General features: G+C 40.9%; 2 protein-coding genes across 2 annotated transcripts in view; one reads left to right on the top strand and one right to left on the bottom strand.

Moving 5' to 3' along the window:
• The window catches only part of brwd3 (bromodomain and WD repeat domain containing 3), a 31,208-nt gene extending 19,830 nt beyond the window's left edge, over positions 1-11,378 (bottom strand). Inside the window, exons 1-10 of the mRNA XM_056285376.1 lie at positions 11,256-11,378; positions 11,037-11,095; positions 10,902-10,931; positions 10,653-10,712; positions 2,967-3,117; positions 2,687-2,785; positions 2,424-2,584; positions 1,781-2,002; positions 367-467; positions 190-260 (exon numbers count right to left, since the gene is read on the bottom strand). Coding sequence (XP_056141351.1) covers positions 190-260; positions 367-467; positions 1,781-2,002; positions 2,424-2,584; positions 2,687-2,785; positions 2,967-3,117; positions 10,653-10,712; positions 10,902-10,931; positions 11,037-11,095; positions 11,256-11,289 — 988 coding nt within the window. The 5' untranslated portion in view covers positions 11,290-11,378. The remainder of the gene's footprint in view (positions 1-189; positions 261-366; positions 468-1,780; positions 2,003-2,423; positions 2,585-2,686; positions 2,786-2,966; positions 3,118-10,652; positions 10,713-10,901; positions 10,932-11,036; positions 11,096-11,255) is intronic.
• A 4,881-nt stretch (positions 11,379-16,259) lies between these two features.
• Positions 16,260-22,595, top strand: part of npas2 (neuronal PAS domain protein 2) — a 74,291-nt gene continuing 67,955 nt past the window's right edge. The window contains exon 1 of the mRNA XM_056285385.1: positions 16,260-16,465. The gene's annotated coding sequence lies outside the window, so the exon portion shown is untranslated. The remainder of the gene's footprint in view (positions 16,466-22,595) is intronic.

Genomic DNA, 22,595 nt, shown 5'->3' with positions numbered 1-22,595 from the left:
GAAAATGGGTCTATTAGGGATGCAAGAACAAAGTATGGTCTTTAATTTGACATCACTGAATAGTGCATCTGGGAAGGCAGTTTCAGACAAAATAGTGAACCAAGACAAATATAGATCCAGGATCAGTGCCTTTCAAGAAAAGTATGACTGTGCAATGGACGTGCAATGACCGTGTAATAGACTACTTACCACTACTGAAGGAGGAAGTGGAGACCTGCACACCAGGGCGTGACCGTTCAATGAATTTGAATGGTTGATCACTAAGGGGGAGAGGAGACATAGCATAAAAGGCTTAACTTTTGAGAACGCCTCACAAATCAGTGGAACTATTAAGTGGAAGCAAAATAGGACACCTAAAACACTTACTGGAATTTCATGCTGACTGAATGCCACTGCCAGAAGCACACCATGCCGTCTGCACCCGTGGAGGCCAGGTACCGCGTTGTCCCTTTATTTGCAGGACAGAACTAAAGGAAAAGGGTTGTTGCCTTTGTTAGTAATAGGGAATTAGTGGCCGGTTGGCCCTCTTTTTGCAAACTCTTTTTGGAGGAAAAAAAAAAAAAGTGATGTTGATGTGGTGACGCTTCTAATGGACAGGCAATGAATATTACTGTAGAACAATGTTACAATATATTTTGATGAAGTTTGTAATACGTTAGAATGCCTGTGTTAGTTTTGGTCTGAGGATGTTATCTTTTTTTATAAGGGTGCAGACTATTTACCGGTGAGCTGAAGGGTGGGGATACCTGCAGTCAGTTTAGACTGAAGAGGTCACTTAGATGAGTGATGAAATGTATATGTTAATAAATGTTGTATCCAGATGAACTGATTCAACCTTCACTATTTTCTTACCTGGATTATTGAGCATGCATAAAGACATATACTGGTACACTGTTCTACTGTAATATTGTCTGTCCAGCAGAATCAAAGAATTGCCACATCATCATCGCTCTTCAAAGGTATAAAACGGAGAAAAGTCGTGGACTGCAGCTTCAAAACGACATATTTTAGCTGAGTCTTGTCTGAAAATTGAAGTTTGCAAAAGGTATTTTAATGATATCAACATTTGCCTTCGCAATTAAGTTTGATAAAAAAGCAACTACTACGAACAAGAACAAGATGCACCAATTCTCATTTAAATGTGAAATTTTCCTTTAAATTCATTTCATACAGTATTTAAGATTCATTTTTATTTGTACTTGCATTTCCAATAGTCTGATTCTTATGAATGGAAACACTATATGCTTTTTTTCTATAGCAGGATCCTTCACTTTGTGTAAAAATGTTTTGCTATGGTGGAGGTGTTTTTGGTGGCATCTAGAATTTGGTTCACAGCTGGCTTTTAACATTGAGATGTTTGTACCATATACTATAGGACTTTATTTAAACAAACATCCCTAAGGGTTTTCTCAAAAAGCAATTAAATAGGATAAATCAGGCAACTCATTTCAGAGCCCCTTGTAATAAATACAGGTTTTCCATTAGTCAAATTGGTTCAAGTCAAGCAGTCTTTTTTGACTTATCTCTGGTCACAAACTGAATTGTCAGAGAAGAGAAAAAAAATCACAATTAATCCTACTGCCTTTTACTTATTTCAGCAAGTAGTGGAAGTATGGTTTGCCCAGACAAAATGATCAGTTTTTCTAAGCAGTTATGAACATCTAGCGTGTTTTAATGTGCATCAGAAGCTCTGGTCATCAGCTGCAGTGTTATGCATGCAGTTTTGGTCACCAACCAAAAAGGTTGGGGATCTAAAAAGTTGTCAAGGAACCAAAGATACCTGGATGGAAGTGATGGAGGCAGCATGGCCCTGCAGAACACTGATGGGGGCACAGGTACGCAGGCACCACACTCTGATGACCTTGTCACAGCTGGCCGAGGCAATGAGAGTGTTCTCATGGTTGACAGCCATATCAGAGATCTCCGCTGCATGGCCACGCAGTGTGGACAACAACCGACCATCATTGGTGGCCCAAATTTTCACCAGGCAGTCATCAGAACCCTGATAAAAACAAAGATTACCCACAGTCAGTGTAGTTTGGCTTCCATTTTTCATATGAATTATGTACCGAATTATAAAATTTGAATCAAAGTACTGATATTTCCTTGATATTGCAAAACTGTTTCCACACTTGCTTGAAGTGGAAATCTTTGTCTTGATAGTGAAAGTGTATGATATATAGTGATGTGTTCATGTTTTTCTTTTTTTTTTAATAATGATGTGGCTACACTGCATTCAGAAAGCAACTTTACTCATTTCAAATGAAAAAAAACCCCACTTGATTCTCAATTTATTTTTTTGTGACACTTCATTCGTCTGTTTTCATTATTCTTTTATCTTTTGACAGTTAGATGGAACCATGGTGAGTCACATTAAATAAAATTTGAGGCCATATTAACTTAATTCTGAAATAACCGCTCACCGTAAATATCCGACGGCCAGTGCGGTCAAAAGCTACGCAGTAGACTGAAGAGAGGTGGCCGAGGATCCGTTTGTGTATCTTCATGTGTTGGTAGGTGGAGGATGGCAAGGTATGGTCGAATCGGGCTGTGCCTGTGGCCTGGCGAGCGCCCACTGTGGACACTTAAAGACACATGGGGCTAGTTAGTGGAGGCAAGAAACTACTTTATAGGTCTAAGTGCTTTTATGGTAAAAAATAAATTAAAAACACAAGGTTTCACATACCAACACTGTGAGGGTTTCCGCTGGTGACAGGTGGTTCTGGTGGTCGCCCTCTGTGGAGTGCAGCGACTGCTGACCCGCTGCATACTTTGTGGCTACAACCTAAGGTGCATCGGTGGCAAGTTATGAAAATAGAATGATATTGTATTTTTGCAAACATGTGAATGACAGTTTTTCTGTCACCTATGTCCACAAGTATTTTTTATTTTTAGCCTTCGAAACAAATATGACACTGTTAATATGTCAACTGCCCAGAGAACAACATAAAAGAAAGCTCACTCACTTCTGGTGGTCCGAAGTAAGGACTGTCTTCCCAGCCCTAAGAGGGTGTGAACGCCAGGGACACTAAGTGGGATCTCCTTCTCTATAAGTGGGCCTATCCGCTGGCAAACACGGAGTAGATAGTCTGCAGGAATATGCTGGTTCACGACCATCTGCAGAAGTCACAAAACACCCATCTTATGAGTTTGTGTGCAGCTGTATCCAAGGTAACATGCAGTGCCTAACTGCACTAATGGCACAGTGCAATACATTGAAGGACTATCATATCTTGATGATAATTTGAAATATTGGTTTACTTGGGAAAATATTACATGATCATAAACAAGACAACAGTGACTATGATGACCCCCAAGATTGATGTAGGTCTCGCTGGGTATAATCATTTATGTATGGTTTATTGGGCTTTTCTAATTTTTCCTGGTTACAAAATACACAAGCGTTTAGGGCATATAATGTAAAGGTTGGCTAAGACAAATTAAAGGAATCATTGTTGGCAGCTGGCAACCATAGCAACATGTACCCTGGCTCTGCTGAATGACAGAAGTTAAGCAGGTATGACACTGGTTAGTACTTGGATGGGAGACCTAACTGAAAAATGAGTTGCTGCTGGAAGTGGTGTTGGTGGGCCAGTAATAACAATAAATAATAAAAAAATGTATATCGTACCTTTCTAAACAACGTTACAAGGTGCCTCACACAATAGGATAAAATAATGCACATAGTCAAGATAAAACTACTACTACTACTACTTTTGGTCGCTCCCGTTAGGGGTTGCCACAGTGGATCATCCGTTTCCATTTCTTCCTGTCTTTTGCATCTTCCTCTGTCACACCAGCCACCTGCATGTCTTCCCCTCACCACATCCATAAACCTCCTTTTTGGCCTTCCTCCTTTCCTCTTCCCTGGCAGCTCCATATTCAGCATCCTTCTCCCAATATACCCAGCATCTCTCCTCCACACATGTCCAAGCCATCTCAATCTTACCTCTCTTGCTTTGTCTCCAAACAGTCCAATGTGAGCTGTCCCCCTTATATAATAGTTCCTAATCCTGTCCTTCTTCGTCACTCCCAAAGAAAATCTTAGCATCTTCAACTCTGCCACCTCCAGCTCTGCCTCCTGTCTTTTTGTCAGTACCACTGTCTCCAAACCATATAACATAGCTGGTCTCACCACCATCTTATAAACCTTCCCTTTAACTCTTGCTGGTACCCATCTGTCGCAAATCACTCCTGACACTCTTCTCCACCCTACCTGCGCTCTCTTTTTCACCTCTCTTCTGCACTCCCCGTTACTTTGGACAGTTGACCCCAAGTATTTAAACTCATATGCCTTCGTCACCTCTACTCCTTGCATCCTCACCATTCTGCTGTCCTCCATCTCATTGGGCGACAACAGATTTACTATAAAAAAAAGCCTTCCTGTAAAAGTAAGTTTTAAGAAGTGATTTAAAAGAAGGCAGGGAGTTTGCTAGCCTAATTTCCTCAGGTAGGGAGTTTAGGGAGTCCCACAGCCGTGGGGCTCTTCCTGAAAACGCCCGATCACCCTTAGTAATGAGGCTGGTTGAGTGAACAGTTAAAAAGGACCTGCCTGAGGAGTGCAGGCAGCAGCCAGGCCCGTGGGGAGTGAGTAAATCAGTGATATATGTAGGACTGAGGCCATGTAGTGCTTTAAAAGTAATTAGTAAAGGTTTAAAATCAATCCTATACCTAACAGGTAGCCAGTGAAGCATTGCAAAAATGGAAGTGATGTGGTCATGTCCCTTGGAATTTGTTAACAGTCTGGCAGCTGAGTTTTGGATGAGCTGGAGGTGGGAGATGGACTTTTCACTGAGCCCTGAATACAGGGAGTTACAATAACCCAGACGTGATGAGATTAATGCATGGAGGACTTTTTCAGGGTCCGTTTAAGATAGAAAATGTTTAACTTTTGTGATGTTCCTAATTTGGAGGATGCAAGACTGGTGATTTGTGTGTCAAAATGGAGCTTGGAGTCAAGATAGACACCCAAAATGTTGGCAGAGTGCTTAACATTGGAGGACAAGTTCCCTAGACTCTTTACCAGCTTGCCAGTTAGGTTAGTGGGGCCAAACAAAAGGACCTCAGATTTTGACTCACTGAGCCGGAGGAAGTTTTGTGACATCCAGCATTTAATATCATAGAGACAAGTCATAACATGAGAAAGATCATGTGTGTCTTTACCAGTAAGCGGGACATAAAGCTGGGTGTCATCCGCATAACAGTGAAAATTAATATTATGATGACGGATGAACAGACCCAGGGAGAGCATGTAAATGCAAAATAATATTGGACCAAGAATATACCCCTGGGGGACACCACATGTGAAAGTGGCTGGGGATGAGGAGAATTCTCCTATTACAATAGAGAAAGATCTGTCAGATAGGTAGGACTGGAACCAGGCAAGAGCAGTATCCTTAACGCCAACATAGTTTTCCAGGTGATTTAAAAGGATGTCATGTTCGACCACATCAAAAGCGGAACTCAGGTCAAGCAGAATTAAAATTGAGCAAGCACCAGAGACAGCGGTGAGCAATAAGCCGTTGATAACTTTAATAAGAGCTGTTTCTGTTTTGTGGTGGGTACGGAATCCCGATTGAAATTGCTCGAAAATGCTACAAATATTAATGTGTGTGATTAGTCGAAGAGCAACAGACTTTTCTAAGATTTTAGGTAAAAAAAGGAAATAAATCTAAAATTGCTTAAAACAAGAGGGTTGTGGGGAGATTGCGCATCACTGGTGTAATGCAGAGCCCAATGTAATCTATTTTCTCAATAAAGTGGTGGAAAAACTGCTTGCATTTTTCATTGGATGTATCCAGAGGTTGGCTAGGGCGGGGGCTAACCACTGAATTTATAGCCTGAACTAAAACCCTGGGGTTGTGGCAGCTACCAGCAATTAAATTAGAAAAGTAGGAATGCCTTGCTTCCTTAACTGCATTCTGATATGCCAGCATCAAACTTTTCAGTCTATCAAGAGATGCCTTGTTCTTCCATTTTCTCTCAGCTTTCCTGCACTGCCTCTTTAAATCCCATGTGTGGTCAACAGGGGGCAGTCTTCCCGCTGGTCCTAATTAAAAACAAAACAACAACAACAACAAAATCCCAATGCAGTGACAGGGACACAGTGCTGTAGGAGCTGCCGTCCTTCGGATGAGATGTTAAAACCGAGGTCCTGACTCACTATGGTTACTAAAGATCCTATTTCACTTATTGCAAAGAGTAGGGGGTCCCCCAATGTCCTGGCAAAATTCCCAACCTGGCTCTCCATCTGGCCACCTAATCATCCCCTGTGTAATTCGCTCAATTATTCCTCCCTCTCCACCTCAAGCTGATGTGTGGTGAGCACTCTGGCGCAAAATGGCTGCCGTGTGTAGCCCAGGTGGGTGCTACACGTTGGTTGAGGTAAGTTTCCCCCCTTCAGTGTGAAGGGCTTTGGGTGTCTAGATAAAGCAGTATATAAACGTAATCCATTATACTGTCATGCTTTGCTATGGATAAGAAAGTTGTTAAAACAACCTTTGTAAAGCTTTACTATTTTCTGTTCAATTGATTCATAATTGGGGAGAAGATTATGTGTGGAAGATGTGGCTGGTTTAAGAAACTAGATGGAGACCAATCAATAGCCCCTCGCCGATCACGAGGGTCAACAAAAATGACAACCCAAGTTTCACTAATCTGAACCTTGAGTTGACCTTTTGTATTGAAATGAAGGTCACATTTCAAACAGCTGATGCAACAGACAAGTAACACCGTGATAAATCAAATTTTGTAAATTAAGTCCTTATTGAACACTGAAAATATAAAACAAATCCTTGCAAAATTAGAACTGTCTTTTAGTTAGTGTAAATGATGACTAAAACAAAATATTGTCATGGCATGGTAGTCCAAGATGTGCTTTGCTTCATAGGTTCAGGAATGTGTACAGCAACAAAGACAGTTATCAGATGGATATGGAAATAGGTAAAATTGTAGACTCAATGGAGATGGTTTTATTCCAAAGAAACATAATTAACTATTTTCTCTTGATATTCTGTAATGTTGATGAGCTGGGATAATTCAAAAATGAAACTGCAAGTTGTGTTTCACTCCAAACGTTTGTCCTCCTGTGCTGTGTGGATATTCAGATGTCCTATGAATTATCTTACTTTCATTTCAATTTCATGCCATATTTTCAATATCAACTTGTGATATGACAACGTACTAAATTATCATAACTGTCAAATTACATAGTATTTATGTGTTCTTGGACAAAGTAGCCCGATTTTGTCCAATTTGAGCTCATTTAACGCTGCCTTGGGGACTCTTTATAAGGCCAATAGTAATAACAGCAAACGTACATCTTTTTTGAATAATTTTTTTTTTTATGAATGTAAGAATGCTGACTTTTTGGTGTCGTCACCTTTTCTTTTTTTTCTTTTTTTACAATGGATCATTATCTGAAAAGAAGCTGCTGTTTATTGATGGTATGGGCCAGCCTAAAATACTTAAAGAAAGTGTTATTAATTTGTTTAGGGAGGGATTTATCTGTTAAATCAAGTATGAGAATGTCATTATTTGTCTCTCATTTTTTAGAGAGATATGCTTAGCAGTCTGTTGCCCTGTGATGGCCTGGTGGCTTGTCCAGGGTGTCTCCCCGCCTGTCGCCCAATGACTGCTGGGATAGGCTCCAGCATCCCTGCGACCCTGAGAGCAGGATAAGCGGTTTGGATAATGGATGGATGGATAAAGTAGTCAAAATTTGCACTAGTGAAGGAGAGTGTAATATAATATGAAATGGCTTCAGTCAAAATGTTTGATCCAGTTCTCGAATTTTCCATACAAAAATATAAAGCAGTGTTTCCCATATGTAGACTATTCTGTGGCAACCTGCCATGCCATCAGCATTGCCCATTGCAGAGAGGAAATTGGACAAGATTTAAAAATGATTATGACCCATTTTACTATTAGTTTAGTGTCGCAGAAATTTTATGATTTTATAGGTTTTTGTATATCTTAGAGTTTTATATATTCTTATTTTCATTCTAAATGATGTTCGACGTAATGTGAAAATGTACCAAGCACCTTGTATGTAACACACTTGGCTAATAAACAGATTTCGATTACATGGCTGCGCTTACATGGTGCTTCGAGTCGCTTTCCTCACCACATGAATATGGAGAATGAATGAATGTAACTGAGTTAAGTCAAAATTTGTCATGACTAACATTGACAGACTAGTTAATGCTTTGTAACACGTTTACGCCTTTCTTCAAAATTAAGACGAGAATTAAAACCGAGATTCGATAAGAATTGGATTCAAGAAGCAGAATCGGGAGCGATAACTTAAATTCTTGTTTTTATAAACTGAGCAAGTATTTGTAGTGGAATATCTGCAAATTATTCATCCATTCATCTTCAGCCGCTTCTCCAGGGTCGGGTCACGGTGCCAGCAAGCTAAGTAGGGCACTCCAGACATCCCTCTCCCCAGCAATGCCCCCCAGCACCTCCTGGGGGATCCCAAGGCATTCTTAGGCCAGATTGGATATGTAGTCCCTCCAGCGAGTTCTGGGTCTACCCCGGGGTCTCCTCCCAGTTGGTCGTGCCTGGAAAACCTCCAAAGGAAGGCGCCCAGAGGGCATCCTGATCAGATGCCCGAACCACCTCAACTGGCTCCTTTCGACACGAAGGAGCAGCGGCTCTACTTCGAGCTACCTCCAGATGTCCGAGCTCCTCACCCTATCTCTAAGGCTGAGCCCAGACACCCTACGAAGGAAACTAATCTCGGCCACTTGTATCCACGATCTCACCCTTTCGGTCACTACCCAAAGCTCATGACCATAGGTGAGGGTTGGAACAAAGATTGACTGGTAAATTGAGAGCTTTGACTTCCGGCTCAGCTCCCTCTTCACCACAACGGTCTGGTACAACGTCCACATTACTGCTGATTCTGCACTAATCTCCCTACCAATCTCCCGCTCCATCTTACCCTCACTCGTGAACAAGACCCCACGATACTTGAACTCCTTCACTTGAGGCAACAACTCATCCCCAACCCGGAGGGAGCAATCCACCATTTTCTGGTAGAAAACCATGGCCCCAGACTTGGAGGTGCTGACTCTCATCCCGGCAATTTATCTAATTATAAAAAGTAAAAAGTATTTTGGAGGTATTAAATTGTTAAAATGAATAACTTTAATTGTTGAAGACAGAAAATCAATACACCCTCCCCAACACCACCAGGCAAGGTCCAACTTTTGTAGGAAGCACTGTATGGCTAAATCACACTACTAGTACTACTACTTTCGGCTGCTCCCGTTAGGGGTTGCCACAGCAAATCATCCGTTTCCATTTCTTCCTATCCTCTGCGTCTTCCTTTGTCACACCAGCCACCTGCATGTCTTCCCTCACCACATCCATAAACCTCCTCTTTGGCCTTCCTCTTTTCCTCTTCCCTGGCAGCTACATATTCAGCATCCTCTTCCCTGGCAGCTCCATATTCAGCATATGGATATGGAGCTGCCAGGGAAGAGGCAGTTATTTTCTGATGTCTGGGATTTAGCCATATCGTATGGCTAAATCACAGACATCAGAAAATAACAACTGACATTCATGCTACTGGTATAGATATTCTAAGTCCCAAAACTACTGAGGTTTCACAAATTTCATATATTAAACCTCTGGCAGGTTCATGTGCTTATTCACTGCATTAGCTCACAGCACACAGTGACACAAAACATTATTCTAAAAACACATGAGCATCTGAAAAAACATGAGAACTGATTCAACTTTCTGGGATTTCCTTACCTGGATTATTGTGCATACATCAACACATGAGCATCTCTATATTTATTTAAAATATAGATATAGAAGCAATATAGGAATATTTAATTTCCATAAATTGATTTAATAGAAATATTTAAATTTAATAGAATTTAATAGAACTTAAATTTAATACAATTTAAATTTATAAATTTAAATGTAATAGAAATATTAAAATTTAATAGAAATATTTAAATATTCCATTTAATTTCCATACATTTTATTTAATAGAAATATTTAAATTCTTTAAATTGTTCTTTAACATAGGAAGATAGGCCTCTAAACATTGTACTGAGACAGTCTGGCATTCAAGTTATTCCTGATAACCTGATAATACCAATGAAATATTCACAAGTTCTCTGTATATCCAACACCCTTGTCTTTTGCATTTGTTCGTTATTCCTATCATCCCCGAATCTCGATTAGTTCATTTTTATCATTAACATATTAAGTGAAGATGTAAAACTACTTGATACCGTACTTTCTCACTCGGTTCTCCTCGGCCAATCAGAAGCTCAACCCACAATTCTTCCGGTTTGTTTCTTGCTGAAAGGCAACATGATTGGCTCCCGTTCATGATTGACATCCCTGGAGCCCTTACACTGTCTCCCCCCATTTGCCCTAGCTTAACCCCTCCTCCCACAACCCACACAATAGCGAAACCTGGATATAATTATTTATCAATAGACCTACATTATAGGAAATGATAAAAGATCACCCATCGGAATCGATACACGACTGTCCCTTATTAGTGAGGCAAAATCTACTGACTCTTTTCAGTTCAACGTTCACAAAAGTAACAACAATCAGTTAGAAAAAAAAACTTACTCGCCTCGGTTGATAAAAAATTAACTATGCCAATTCGCACTCACCCAATCCTCGAAGGTTCGTTTGTATTTCTTCCCGTCCCAACTCCATCGTCTGGGTATCAACTAAATAAGGGACAAGTTGTTAAGAGGCGGCACACAACTCCGAACGACTTAGCCGCTGTCCTGCTCCGTTGTGTTACTAAATCCACGTTAAAACGTAGAATGTGCCCCAAACGCCGCCGGGGCAATACTGCGGAAACCATACAGCAGAATAAAAACAGAAACAACGTGATTGAAGGAAACTTCACCTACCTCATACTCCTCCAGCTCTTCTATGAGAATCTGTGGACAGACACAGTATGCTACAGTTAGTTGTTAGCATTAGCTACTAAGAAGCATTAAACGCCAGTCGAAACGGATTGTAAAATTTGTAAAAACGTGGATCACCTCTGCTGATTTTTTACAGGGTCCGGACTGCAGAAATCTGGCAATGAGGTAATACAGTTCTGAAATTGGAGATAGGTGCGTTAGCAAGTTACTAGCGATTCTATTCAGCCATGCTAGCAAGCAATTGGTTGTATTGATTAGCCAACTAGCCGGCGAACAACCGAATATGTGTAATATAAATGTCGTATCATCAGAGAACAGGGGAGGATTCACACTCACCGGCTTCGATTTGTGAACACTCTTCCTTTGCCATCACTTGATGAGAACGGCGACATTAGACAAATCGAGGTTTTAGCCTGCGTGCTAGGTAGCGGGCTAACGTTAGCCAGATCTGTTTAGCTAACAAGCTAGTGAATGGCCTCCTCCTTTTCCCGAGTTCTCCCCTACTCTACCCGGTGTGTTGTCGTAGCGCCATCAAGCGACTGGACGCGATATTGAAAACGATCTGGTCAACGAGTGAACTTGCATGACCGAGTTTACTTCACCAGGAAGTTGAACCCAAACAACAACACATGTAGTTTTAAGTAAGTCTACTCAGCTTCATCTCTGGTTTTTATAACTTACGTTGACTGGGTGTTGTGTAAAAATTTATATATATATATATATATATATATATATATATATATATATATATATATATATATATACAGAGAGAGAGAGAGAGAGAGAGAGAGAGAGAGAGAGAGAGAGAGAGAGAGAGAGAGAGAGAGAGTTTAGTTTATATAACAGTTTTGAAAGTTTTAGTGTGTTGTGATAACTTGGGCGGCATTAAAATGCATTATGATTATTATTGTTGGTCAACGTTTACTGGAACCTGATCAAGTGGTGTTGAGAAATTAACAAGAAAAGCTATCACTTCCCACAGGCTCTTTTAGTTTGTGCGATCTGTTCAACATTTTCAGCAAAAAAGCTTTTTGGAAAAACATACCAACATGTGCTGGAAAATTCGTTTTGGTCTTTTTTAAATCAATGTATAGTGGTAAATATTCACTGTAATGTTAGAACGATGCATACTGACATGGCAGAACATATATACATCTTGTGTTGAAGACAACACAAAATAAGACAGAGGCAAAATTCGACACATATATCCTTATTATTGTGTATTTATTTTCTTCCAGAAACAAATTTGTCTTTCAGAAATTGGTTTACTTTTACTAATCTGCTTTCAGCTACTTACAGATAGGTACTGACAGTTATGACAAGTTTCTGGAAAGAAGGCTTTTAACTTAACATGATGCAGAGCCAAGTCTGAAATGATCAGGCTGTCAGTCATAAGGAGAAAATTCCAATACTATTACTTTTAACTTTGAACTGATAATTTTGATAAGAAAAACCATTTAAATATGACATTTATGTTTTTGTAGCAAATAATGAATAAAGAACTGAAATACATAAAGCATACAAGAACTGAAGAATGATTGGATATGTGATATGATGATAGGATTTTGCTTGGCTGAGCTTCACATTCGTTGTACTCAAACGTTTGAATCATGGAATGAAATGGGCTGATCACCACTGGTCTCCAGCCAGGCCACTGAGGATGGTCAAGAGCTCCTGTCTGAGGATGGCAGGGCCGCACTCTGACTCACAAGATAGGATCTCTTTGAAGTCCTTCAAAGAAAACATTGAAATAAATATCAACTCTAAATCTAACCAACAACCCACTGATAAACTCTAAAACCTGTGTTCAGTGCATTTTGCCTTTACCCGTAACTGGAAGAAGCAACGTTCCACAGTCATGAACTTTGCTGCAGCTTTTTGACTGAGACAGAATAACAAGATGTTAGAGTAAGTATAATGACAGAAACGCATGCTTAGGTCTCTGTGCAGTTATTAAAGAAAGATGAAAATGATCTAATATTTACTATGTCCCTAGGCTGGTACCCATGACTGTACTTTTAGGAGGTCGCTCAGAGATATGAGATGAGTTATATGTAAAGTATGCATGTATGTGCAAACATGATGATTATTGATGTTAACTTCAGCTGGCTCTCTGTAAAGATGTTCCGTTCAATAAAAGAAAAGCATTGGAACTTTCCAGTTCTGTAGCCATGTTTTCTGCTCATTTAATACCACATGCTATCTGACCTGGATCCACTTAGCAAATGAGTCCAAGTGACTACACTCAGCACCAGATGAGAGAGAGGTGTATCGCAATAGAATAGTTCATATATTAATACCAATTGAGCTGTCAATCTCAGAGAAGTAGACATAATTGCTTTTAAAATACTTTTGAATGAGTGCTAGACTTCCAGTCATTTGCCCTATTTGCCAAATCCCATCCATCTGAGGCCTAATTATGGAAGAATTACCTGAAAAATATTTACAAATATTTACCTCAGGTCTGCATGCTCGCTGTTCAGCAGATGGCTTGAGATTCAAATAGTCTTCCTATGAGCAATTGTACACTCATCATTGTGGATACTCCTCCTGAGACAAAGATTTCCTGCTTTCATCTGCAAACTTGAATTCTCTTTTATATTACTGTCAGTTCATTACTGGAAAAAAATTCCATTTGCTTTTGTAATTACACTTATTCAGGTGCAGCAAGCAGAGCTGCTTAAATGCCTTTGGACAAGCATTTGAGTTTTCTAATGTAACAAGTTTGATATTAGGTAGGTATAATCACATGGTGGACGTTCGACAACAACATTGATGAAATGTTTGTAGCAGGATTCCATAACTTTGTAAAGTAATATCTAAACAGCTGATTGATATTTTTCCTGAAACATGACTATTTATTTAAGAGATAGATACCCGTTAAGTCACAATAAGTACCCAGCCTATTTAAAACAAATGTAATAAATTCTGTGGCTTTTTTCAGCTGTATGCAGATGAAATATACAAATGATCGCTTTCTGAGTTAATGAGAAGCCAGTCAGTACTTTTATGCCATTCTCTCTAATGCTGGCTTGGTTTTACATTACACATTACATTGCATAGCTATTACAACACATTTTGTTTCAATTGTGCATTGAATCAGTCAGTGCCTTTTTAACAGGAACTTAATCAGTTGAAAAGTGGGAAAATCTGACACAAATTTTGGCCCACTAACAAAAAAAAAGTCTCTTCGGGGATCTCAACTTATATTTTCCTGTCATAACATTTTAATATCAAACTTTGTTCCGAAGCCTGGATTTCACATTGCATTTGAAATATAATACCGTTATGAACTTGAGGATGCCCACTGTTCAAACCTTGAAAAACTGTCAGAACATTTTAAAACAGTGATTAAATGAGCTTTAACTTTTGTTCCACAACCAACCAACCGTATGGTTCCTGGAGGACGGTCATGGAAATCTTGAGAACACGTCTGTCTTGACTGGATAAAGCTAAACAAGCAAGGTGATGTTGGAAAACTGAAAGTCAATGATTCATGCGCTTTCTTTCGGCCTGCAAAAAGTAGGAAAAATTCACACCCATTCAGATCAGCATTTTGTTTTTTTGGTTTTTTAACTTTAACCAGTACTAGGAGAAAAACATTCTGAAAACTATAAGGCTCCTTTTCCACTTAGCATACCCTGCTTTTTGATCGTCCTGATAAAAAATGCATTCTCTATTGTGTGAAGGAACAGTTATATACAGTTCATATATATATATATATATATATATATATATAAACATATAAACTAGGGCATACTGTGGCTGTTGACTGCTCCTCGTGTGTTATGGAAACGTAAGAAGGAGCACTTGTCATACTGACTGATAAACCAACACAGGCCTATGCCCACAGGCCACCGACAGCCATGTGTTTTAGGTTTCATGTAGACTGCACAATTGCCTTGTGGCATGCCACACTTTTTTCACATTTAGATAAATTGCATGTTTTTTCCGACTGTGCGGCATGGCATATTTGTCTTACACAGTGATTCAGATCATTTCTGTAGTTAGTATTATTGCAAATATTCATTTTAATTAATAACCTTTTTTAACTGATCCATGAAGAGATCCAAGTATGCATGTCCTTTACCTTTATTGTTCCCTTGAGCCCTTCCCTTTTTATCAGTGTTCACAGAGCTGTTGTTTACACTAGCCATATTAATAAGGAAGTGCGTCACTGATGTAATGTCCATCATGATATAAGAGCCATAAGGCAGGTTGTCACTGTTTTGCCTGCCATAGACACATAAGCACACACACATGCACACTCTTCACTGGGCATAAAAAGGAAATTGTCTTGAATGGGGTTTGCTTTGTGATACGTACTGGTAAGCATGGCCTGTGTTCACTATCAATGACATTTGCACTGGATTTGTGTGTGCTGTCTGACCCCTTGGCAGGGCTTGATGTCTATTTACAACCACACAGGACATGATTGGATTAAATGAGTCTAAAATGTTAATGAAAAAAAAATCATGAGAGATTTCATTGGGATTAACAAGCAGTGCTTAGAGAACACGCAGCCCGTTTAAAACATCAGACACCTGTTCTTGAATCCAGTTACATGTTATGTAGGCTAGTACTACCACAGCCTTCTAGAGCGCCTTTCTTCGTCATCAGGATTTGAACCAGCAACCAAACTAAGCAGGTGCCCTCCTTTTACCTCTAGGATAGTGCTGGCCCCCAGTTTTTGTTGTAATTTCAAGGTATTTTAAGGGCTGCGCAGCCTCAAAATTCATTTTCAGTGTGAATAATCTGATTTTGGTTTTAACTAAAAGCCAACAGCGTCCAAGTCTGAACTGTTAGACGTCAGCCGATACGAGACTTCCGTCCAAATATGCATTGCAGAAGTTATCGAATAATAGAGGGGAACTTTTTTGTTTTCTTAAAAGTCGACACGATGCCAATTTAAGAATGTGTTCAATACCTGGGCTACGCTATGGTCGCTATTGACCTACATTTATATCCTCTTTAGTGCGGTGGGAATGAATGAATGAGTGGGCGCACCTTTTCTCATTGTCTTGACGAACATGTCAGCTATGATTTTTTTTCCTCTCTCGCCAGGAGCGCTTAAAATATCCGCCTCGACCACAAACAAACACACGCACGCACACACGCGCTTGACAGCGGCAGCACAAACTGTTTTAGAATATGGGTCTAATGGGCGGGACTCCCGCTCCTGCCACACGGAGTTGGGATTCTGCGCCAGCCGCAGTCAAGTAAACGTCAAAGGTCGTCTCATTCTCCGTTCCGCTGCTTTTGACAGCACGCGATTTTGAAACCAGTCGTCCGGGTCCGTGTAGACTGGGATTTCCTGATGACCGACGTTGTCAAATAAGATGTGGGTGGGATAAAAACACATTTTCAAGGCTGCAGTCATTTGTCTGACCTCAGAAACGGCGGCGCACTTACGTGACGGCAACTTTTTTCATTTTTTTTTTTTTGGTCTCGAAGTGACACGGTCATCGTCGGCACAATCTTTAAGGTTATTTATTCCCGCAAATGACGTCTGTTGGGTCGGTCCATCCCGCATTGCTTTGAATAAGGTAGGTTTGCGCTTCTATTTGATTTGATTTTGATTGTTTTTATTGCCCATAGCGGTAATCACGCTTATCTACGTTGGTCATTTTAAGTGTCAGTGAGGGTTGGTGCGTTTCGTTTTTGTCGTCCAGTCCAGATGACTTGACGTAAAGGTGAATGATAACTGATGGCAACTCGTAATGAGGTTTGATTACCCAGCTTGCCGGTTCGTCTGAAGCACAAAAAAACTTGTTATCGATGGCTCTGAAGGCAGTGGGTGTAATGGAAGTTGTGTGGGCTAAGTCTGCCTGTTTTTTAAGGAGACTTTTTCTTTTTCGGAGAAGGTTAATGACGTCACGCCGAGAAAAGTCCAGATGAAGAGAGACTGTCACCGAAAATGGACCGCCGTCCGTTCATGATTTAACAAGCAGTTACAGTCGAACGGCAAGGACATGCGAAATGTTCGGTTAATCCTCACTGGTATAAATCTACCTGTTGCATTTAGGGGATTAACACCGTGACAGTCGGGGGCAGTGACTTCTGAGACTTTAAGAAACTCATATCTCGCATGGTGCGACGAGTTGGGGAATATCCGCCCGGTTTTCAAGATAACGTCTGTGTGTGTGTGTCGATTTGAGAGGTCAAATATCAGGCATGTTAATCGCGTTTAATGACGTGTGAGCTGGTAAAATTGAGGAGCCGTTTTGATTCGTGGCAAGGCCTCGGGCGCTTAATGTCCATTTAAAATGTTCCTGCCGGGACGTTGTATGATCTGGGGCTCCTCACAGAGACCAAACTTTTGGCGACGAGGAGCGAGAACTCCCGCTGCCCGGCATATTATCTTCATATAGGTGGTGCATGCCTGGTTGAATGACTTGATGTGTTACGTCATGTTTTCCATTCACATTCATATTCATATTTTAACTGGGGCAACGTGCCGGCTGGCGACGTACTTCCCTCCGAGGTCTGCCCGATTTTTATGAGAGCGGTGTCCGCACTGTAGTGTGAACACAGGCACTCAGCGATGTTTACCTTAAATGTACTCGTTGTCATATAGTATTTGGGTTTGCCTCTAGGCATATAATGTATATCATCCACTTTCTTGTGCAAATAGTTTGTTTCACCCCCGTTGCGTGCTAGAGCCCATAACTCTATCCCAGATAGACATTTTTCATAGCGCTTGCTTATTTTTCCCCCATCATGGAGACATAGCCGTGACTCCATCACGCTTTTCTTCCTCTGTGCTATGGTTGACCCCCCCCCATCATTGCGCCGAGCGCCGTCGCGTATTTGGCTTTATCTCCATCTCGATCGATACGTTTTTATATAGACCCCCCCCCCCCCATTTCAACGTCGTTTCCGTCTTTTCCATCGTGCCCGTCGTCATACGCACGATATCGATTTACAACACTGCCCCGAACTTCACCTCAGAGCAGGAATCAGGAGCGTCCACAGAGCAGCTCGTCTCGGAAGTTGTGCGAAGAGGTAATTGAATTCAACAGGTAGCCTAGAACTGAGATTTGATTTTCACGAAGCTGTTAATTTTTACGTTTCTGTGCTTTTCTTTGGCATTGAGGTTTTTTCCCCCTTCTTTGCTTCCGTTTGCGTCAATTTCGCTGCGATGGTTAGGTAACTGATGACACACAGCCTTGTCTCTGATGTTACACCACTTGTTGTGGGGAAAGTAGGTTACTGGGCCATGTCCTGCAAGCTTAAACTGAATGCTAGTCTGAATATTGCCGGAGCTGCTTAGTGTGACGGGCCATGCACAAATGGTGTACGCCTGCCCGGCCGGCAAGGAAACCTTTCTCCGTTTGCTGTCCCCCTTTTAAAAGAACAGAGAAGGGCTCTGCACAGGGTGAATGTTAAACGTCCAGCCTGTGTCTGCTCGTCTCGGATGCACATGAAATATGAAGGGCTAGGCTATACGACAACAGACTGGTGAACCAGCTTATCATGAGTTTATTCCAATAACCTCAAACCTCGGTGGTTGTAGCTATTTGTGCACAACAAGCCTAGTTTTCGTCAGTGGCTTCTGTGGGTTTTTTTAAAAAGCCTGTGAATATTGTGTGATTGGTGTGATAGGTGAATAGTGTATGTCATGTGGTATGCATAGTATGTGTGTAGTGTACATGTATTTGCTGTATGTGAGGCTCTGTGCAAAAGGTGGAAACACATCTTCTGCTAGGACTATAAAGTATCTATCTATCTGTCTAACCACGTTTTAGTGTTGTGGAAGATTTTATTTTAGACTTTGTGTCGAAGAAAATGTGTCAAACCCACCAGTCTGAAAGGGGCATTTAAATATGCGAGAAGTCCTCATGTTACCTGAAATCAACGCCAGTAGTAACTCACTCTTTCCTTCCTGTGTGATGTGCAATATACATATATGAATTGCATATTTCATTTGGCCATAGGTAGTAGGAGCAAGACCTATGGGTGAATGAGAGGGAGGACAGTGGAATGGTGAGGATGCAAGGAGTAGAGGCGATGAAGGCGTATGACTTTAAATACTTGGGGTCAACTGTCCAAAGTAACGGGGAGTGCAGAAGTGAGGTGAAGAAGAGAGTGCAGGCAGGGTGGAGTGGGTGGAGAAGAGTGATTTGTGACAGAAGGGTACCAGCAAGAGTTAAAGGGAAGGTTTACAAGATGGTTGTGAGACCAGCTATGTTATATGGTTTGGAGACAGTAGCACTGACGAAAAGACAGGAGATGGAGCTGGAGGTGGCAGAGTGGAAGATGTTAAGATTTTAATTGGGAGTGACGAAGAAGGACATGATTAGGAACGAGTATATCGGAGGGACTGCTCAGGTTGGACGGTTTGGAGACAAAGCAAGAGAGGCAAGATTGAGATGGCTTGGACATTGTGGAGGGGAGATGCTGGGTATATTGGGAGAAGGATGCTGAATATGGAGCTTCCAGGGAAGAGGAAAAGAGGAGGTTTATGGATGTGGTGAGGGAAGACATGCATGTGGCTGGTGTGACAGAGGAAGATGCAGAGGACAGGAAGCGGATGGTCCGCTGTGGCGACCCCTAACGGGAGCAGTTGAAAGCAGTAGTAGTACATTTGGCCATAACAATAATTTGCCCCATATCTAATTATAGGGTCACTTAATGCCGTTTCGTTTTTCAAGTTGTTCACACTCTGCAGTTATCATAATCCATATCTACTGAATCAAGCTCACATTGAAGTTTGAATAGTGGTCTGTTTCTGACAGAGGCCTGCAGTGAAGAGGCAGAGAAACAAGGGGGTCACACAGACGTTAAGTCATGGCACACTCCCAAACAGTCTCTTAAAGCATTGATGATATTGATGATATATTCGGTTTAGATGTGACTGCCATCGTTTTCGCAACAGCCTTGTCCCCACCAACAAATTTTCTCCTCGCTTTACTCGCGCGAGTTTGGTCGCAGGATCGAGTTCGCGAACCACTTGTCCTCCATTTTCTGAATCAACAGGACGTCAGTGACGTCAGCAGAATCTCAACGCTGATAGGCTTTCGCGACATAGCGTCACGCGAATTTCTCGCTCAAGTTGAACGTTTTCAATTCAAAAAAGGAAAAAAAAATTTTTTTTCAACTCGCGTGTCATTCGCGTCGCCCGGCGCGAATGACGCGCGAATTCGCGTCTTTGCATTGACTCTATATGTAATCTCATCGCGCGAAAAATTTGCTTCGCGTTTGGTGTGAACACGTTAGACTCACTAAGAGGAACCAGTTCAGATTGCAAAATCTATTTTATGAAAATATTACTCACAAGTTGCTGCCAATTTCATCGATTCTAAAACCCAGTGATCGACTGTATATTAAATGAGATGATAAATGCAGAAATAATGTTTAGTTCTCTCTGTGTGTGATTGACGGGTGTCAATCACCCATCATTAGTTTGCATATACAGCATTGTCAATTTTGCTCAGATGAACTTTGCTGTTGTAAAATGCAAGCAAATAACAACGGTACAATGCATAATTTTTAATATTGCATATTACGATACAGTTTGATACTTAATTTCAGTGGATTTTGAGAGACTAGTACTTTGTAGATATTTGGACTATAGCTGACAAAGCGAAAGTAGGCTATAACACGCAAGCCATATTTAAATATACAGGGCGGCAGTGGCTCAGGAGGTAGAGCAGGTCGTTTGGTAACTGGAGGGTTGCTGGTTCGATCCTCGGCTCCGCCTGGCAGAAATGTTGAGGTATCCCTGAGCAAGACACCTAACCCCTAACTGTTCCCGATGAGCTGGTTGTTACCTTGCATGGTTGACACCCCCATCCGTGTGTGTGTGAGAGAGAGACTCATTAATTGTAAAGTGCTTTGAGTGGCTGTTGCAGCAGTAAAGCGCTATATAAAATGCACTTCATTTTACAAAGACAAAGCTCATTAACAGGTGAGGGCAAATGCAAAGAGCTATTGTGTTCAAAAGCAAGAAATTACACAGTAGCACAAATTCGATTTAAATAAAATATAATTTTGAGTCTTCGGAATCTGGCTTTCATTCAAAATTTCCTGAGCCACTATGGCTCATATTGTTAAAGGAAACGTATTTCTGCTAGCTTGTGGGTGCAGATGGGAAGTGGTTGTCAATATCATTATTACCCGATTATTAGATTAGGACCCCCCCCCTCCACATACATTCTGGAAAGCACAGCTTGCATTAGAGAAATCATGCAGTGTAACTCCTCACTAATTGGCAGTTCTCGTCTCAAATTCACTGACTGATGTGCCCCAAAGTCACTTTTTTCAACATCTGCACTGCCAGTACATGAAAAAAAGGTGGAGTGCATGGCAGCACAAGAGTTCACACTTAACCACCTGAGTCAAAGTTCTTGGAGGAAAGGGCGGAGGTCCAGCCCCAAAGCTACACACATTGAGGATATGGTCAGCTATATTGAAAGAATAGTTGGGCAAATCAACCTGAGTTTTGTGATTTATTTTAAAAGGTGTATTTCTCGTCAACCTGGGAAACATTCACTTTGAGTGAGAGAAAGAACGGATAGTGTGATATCAATGAAATGCTGGTCAAAATAAATCTCCTCTTTTCCCTCATCCACGGTTCTGGGTTTTTACCAGGTTGAAAGCAGTGTTGGCTTTTAAGAGCATCCTGTGAACCATTACAGGAACACATTTCTTGGCTTGCCATTTAATATCCTTAGAAATGCCCAGTGAACATTGTTGGTCTGTTTAGTTTCATAGAGTTTCTTAATGGTGCTGAAGATGAACTGTTTTCTCCTCCATAGATTTTTTGGGTCCACAGTTCGGTCTGCTATCAACCCTCCGAACCCTGTGCAGCTTCTCTTGACTTATGCTTTTGCCAGTGTGTTAAGCCCAGAAATAATGGAACGACAAAAAACAACCAAATATCCTCTGATAATGTTGGTATTTGTTGCATAAAGATATAATGAAGAAAACAGTGGACTTATCATTAAAACTGCCATATCATCACTGTTAAGACATAGTTATCAAACATGTCAAATTGAAAGTGATATAACACGAGTGTTATTAATCCCCACTTTGTTCTTGTGGTCTTTTTCTTTACTACATAGAAACCTCAGTATAAGGCACTCCCCATAGTATATTGAAAAGTAAGTTGGAGTATTTGAGACACGCCAGTCTGTGCAATATGTTTAATTTTGATGCCATTAGAACAGCCCCGGAATTAAAGAATACCATTTACAATGTACACAGTGGTAAAATATTCAGACTCAGTGAGAAATACTTAGAAGTGCATGTGAATCCAAATGAGTGTTTCTAGTTTGGAGCAAACACAAAATGTGAGCAGTTGGTGATATCCTATACTAAAATGCCTGAATGTTGTTTAAGGACATGATCATCATCGTGCCATGAGAGACGATAGTAGTCCAAAGAGAAAAAAACATGTCCGATAAGATTTTTTTTTTGAAAATGTACGCTAACTTGGTGCTGTTAATATCACATATCTAAATGATCCATGTGCTGTTAGTCATGTTCTCTGCAACAGCATGCCTTTCACCTCTACACTCCTCTTAAAGGCAGCATTCCTTGGCATACTTGGCAATCGCTGCATTCGCCCAGTGGAACAAGGTTGCACATGACTCTTGAGAGTATGGCTGGTATTCATGTCACCCTTTTTAACCTTCCAACTGTGACAGACAAAATGTTCGGCTCTGGTTATAT

Source organism: Lampris incognitus, chromosome 8, assembly GCF_029633865.1.
Source record: "Lampris incognitus isolate fLamInc1 chromosome 8, fLamInc1.hap2, whole genome shotgun sequence".
NCBI lineage: Eukaryota > Metazoa > Chordata > Actinopteri > Lampriformes > Lampridae > Lampris > Lampris incognitus.
The sequence above is the reverse complement of the archived record's forward strand: the minus strand, read 5'-3'. Positions and strand labels throughout refer to the sequence as shown.